At 36.7% G+C, this 3,776-nt stretch overlaps 1 protein-coding gene and 2 non-coding genes across 3 annotated transcripts in view; 1 reads left to right on the top strand and 2 right to left on the bottom strand.

The window, feature by feature from the left end:
* LOC107557092 (beta-galactoside alpha-2,6-sialyltransferase 1-like) overlaps positions 1 to 2,606 on the bottom strand; it is a 23,366-nt gene extending 20,760 nt beyond the window's left edge. The window contains exon 1 of the mRNA XM_016240420.1: positions 2,150 to 2,606. Within this exon, the coding sequence (XP_016095906.1) occupies positions 2,150 to 2,161 (12 nt within the window). The 5' untranslated portion in view covers positions 2,162 to 2,606. The remainder of the gene's footprint in view (positions 1 to 2,149) is intronic.
* Positions 2,607 to 2,879: 273 nt separating this feature from the next.
* trnav-uac (transfer RNA valine (anticodon UAC)) lies at positions 2,880 to 2,952 on the top strand. Its single transcript has one exon. It is a non-coding gene; the product is annotated as a tRNA-Val (tRNA).
* Positions 2,953 to 3,386: 434 nt separating this feature from the next.
* trnaa-cgc (transfer RNA alanine (anticodon CGC)) lies at positions 3,387 to 3,458 on the bottom strand. The gene has a single exon. It is a non-coding gene; the product is annotated as a tRNA-Ala (tRNA).
* Between the last annotated feature and the right edge of the window lie 318 nt (positions 3,459 to 3,776).

Below are 3,776 nucleotides of genomic sequence, written 5' to 3'. Positions count from 1 at the left end.
CACGGCCCTCTCACAATATATTGCTTTACAGATCTATCACTTTTGCCGCTCAGAAATGTTCACGCAATCATGCTGCACATATCAGAAGTTCAGCGCTCTGGCGCGGTTATCGCTCACACATGTGTACCGTGCCCGAGCCCAACTGGCCCACCTCTTCCTACCGAGCCAGGGATGGCTTAACGAACCGTGCCCGAGTGCGGCACGGAGTGATCACACTAGTCAAACAAACTTGGCTTTGGGAGTCAAACACGCTTGGGCACGGTTAAGATTGCCTAGTGTAAAAGTACACCCTTATTCTCCCGCATCCCATACACACGAGTCTCTACCCGCCCGCACTCGCCCATCAAGTGTTATCCCTCGCCGCACTCTGCTGCGTTGTGTCCCACGGGAGTCCAGGTCTCTACAAGGAAGGTGCCTGTTATAATGTTATGATAGAGGCTCTGGACTCTGAGCATAACTTCTTTTTCTATAACAAACTATAAAATATTTTCTATAAAAACGTCAATGCCCTGGCAGTAGCAAATAGCTTTGGTTTTATACTTAATTGCATTACATAAATATTATAAGTTGAGATTTACAATAACTATTTTAACTGCTACTATGTAAAAGGAATACTGCTGTAAAAAAGCACCTTATTTAGTTGTGTTTGCAAACCAAATGTTATTGCACTTTTGTTCATATAGCAGTAAGTTTAAATGAAAAAAGTGCACAATACACTACTTTTGAATTCATTATTGAATTTTGGGCATAACAATGCGATTAATCGCGGTTAATCGCAGAAAATCATGCGATTAAAAATTCTAATCGTTGCCCAGCACTAATAAGTAGACATTAAATTTAGTAAGACATATTTTATTCGACTCAACATCAAATTTATTACACATAAACGTTTAGGCTACAATGGTCATAAACGATGGAACATAAAAGAAGATCATTTGTAATTTGATAATTTCTCAGTATTTTTTGTTCATCTAATGAAAGTCACTGGTAACCAAAACAGCTTGGTTATAAACATTCTTCAAAATACCTTCTATGTAAGAAAGTAAGTCATTCAGGTTTGAAAAGACATGAGGGTGAGTAAATGATTTGGGATAGGGCCAACAGCTCTCTATGAATGGGCCTTTGAATAATTGGTTCACACGATTCGTTCAAAACAAGTATTCATTCAGAAACTAAGCACCGCTATTGCTCACAGACACATAGTTCTGCCGTGGCTTCATTGGTAGCCTAATATTTTCGTTGGCAAAATTGAGAAAAAAACACAATATTGTTTTTAAAATATAGCGCAATATTAACTACTTATTTACTGAACTGTTGTATAAAATAGCATTTGCGCACTTGCTATTTGTGACAAAAACAGCACTTGTCTGATATTGCTCTCACTGCTCGTGTGAAATCGCTCGTGTGAAAAATTCATACAGCGGCATTTTTGCCCCAATATCTGAAATTTTAGGGCATAACTGCATTTATGGAGTTGTTGCCCTGCATCATATTTGTCAACAGTCAACTGTAGGAAATGTAACATGATGTAGAGGTCTAGGGGCGGGGACAGTGCGTTAACATGTTTTAATTGCGTTATTTTTTCATTACTAATTAATTAACACGTTAAATATATATATATATATATATATATATATATATATATATATACTAACATCTCCCAGTTTGCATAGTCAAATGCTTATACATGGATTTACACATGAATGGTTAGTTAATATATTAAATCTTACTTTTTTTATTATAGAAATTACCTAAGCTATATATAAGACTATATAGTGTCCTTAATAGTATAAATAAATAAAAATTGAGCAACATATTAAACATACAGGCAGTGCTATGGCTACATACAAACGGTCTACAAATAATACATAAATAAGGCTATCAGACAATGTGGCTTTTCTAAGTTTGGATGCGACATGAGAATGTTCATATAAAAAATAACCATGCACAGGCCTGATTAATGCAACCGCATTCTGTTTTACATAACACGCAGAGTAAATATTCAGTTTTATATATATATATATATATATATATAAAGTGAGGCATGGTTAATTCTGGGTAATTCTGTGTTTGTTTGTTTTTCAAAAACGTCTAAATGCATTGATAAATGATGCTGCGTGGATGAGACACATATAAAAATCATGCCTACCTTGTATCTCATATTTTTCGGATGCTTTATTCTTGGTTAGTTCAATCAGTTTCCTCCAGTGCCCGGTCTTGACATTTTATTTAATGCATAGGCCTACAGATAAGCTATATTGTATACTAAAAAGCTATTTTGTATAATCCTGTAGTATAATAACCTAAATCACAAATAAGACTTTTCCCTTTTCCCTTCCGAAAAGATGCTCTACGACTTGACATCTATGTATAGATGATCATTACGCGCTGATGCATGTTGGTAGACCGCCATGTTCATATACTGCATAATAGCGGCTGCGTTGATTGTTCAATCGGATGTCTCGAGCAGAAGAAGGTTGTCGTACGGTTTGATCGCATGCGACTGCAGATGTGAATGCAGCAGATTCTGTAGCTCAGTCTTTGCCAATATCGCTGATAATATCTGAGCTTCTGACATCAAACAGGCGCAAATGCATACAGCATTATGTGGTTAAAAGAATCAGTTAAATGCAGAAAAAAAAAATTTACGCTCTTAGTGCCTTTAACATGAGATGAACGTTAACGTTGCACGTTCTCCGTCTTCAATCCGTGCGGTCAGGCACAAATGTAGCATTATTAATTGTTTTATTAAAATACTACATGTCCGTGTTAAATCGTGATTTGCTTACATGTTCATTTCGCTGCTGTGGTCGATATTGTCTCACGTTAAATTGAATGGAACCATCTTTAGTCAGTTGGTGTTCTTAAAGTTGAGGTCAGGTTCCATAGTGTAGCGGTTATCACGTCTGCTTTACACGCAGAAGGTCCTGGGTTCGAGCCCCAGTGGAACCATGGTTTTTAACAGGATGATGTTTTAGGACGCATATATAGTTTTACTTACATTTAGCAGACACCAACTGCTTTTATTTACTTTATCAGTTTATAGTTTCTTTATCAGTGTATCCTGCATTCAGTAATGATGTTAGGGCCATTAATGTCTGTATACCCACCTTATTCCAGTTGTTTTAGCTGTACAAACAGTGCATTAACTGTAAAAAGCTTATTTCCGTATTTAAAAATAAGGAGTATACTGTGTTTTCTACCAGGGGTCTGTGGGGCCTCTGAAGTTATTCCATAGGGGCTTTGAAGAAATAAAACATACAAAACTAATATCTACTAACCATTTTGACTAATGATCAGCGTATGTTACTCTTAAATGAAGTTATTATATATTAAAGGGTATGATTTTATTGTAGTCACCAGCAGAAAAATTATTACCGAAAAAGTGGAGATGCCGGGGATTGAACCCGGGACCTCATACATGCGAAGCATGCGCTCTACCACTGAGCTACATCCCCACGTGACAAACTGACTAGTAATTTTGGCTGAAAAAGCTTTAACTGCGGCGTTCTAGCACTTAGAGCCATGTACAGAATTTTACCGAGAAACCCGTTACATTAAAAACCTTTTACCGGTAGACAACTTAAAGTTTTCTGAAATTAACCCTGCTACACTTAAAAGTTACACATCAAAGCTGAAAGAAGAAACACTGCTAATGTTGAACATGAAAATACAAAGGGTTTCTTCTAAACGTGTGAACAGTGTTGGCAGCTGTCACAGTCAAGTGCACCAGATTCAAGACCAAATTACAATAACGCAAAATAAATAACGAAACC

The sequence above is a fragment of the Sinocyclocheilus grahami genome, unplaced genomic scaffold (assembly GCF_001515645.1).
Source record: "Sinocyclocheilus grahami isolate Dianchi unplaced genomic scaffold, SAMN03320097.WGS_v1.1 scaffold588.1, whole genome shotgun sequence".
Lineage (NCBI taxonomy): Eukaryota > Metazoa > Chordata > Actinopteri > Cypriniformes > Cyprinidae > Sinocyclocheilus > Sinocyclocheilus grahami.
The sequence above is the reverse complement of the archived record's forward strand: the minus strand, read 5'-3'. Positions and strand labels throughout refer to the sequence as shown.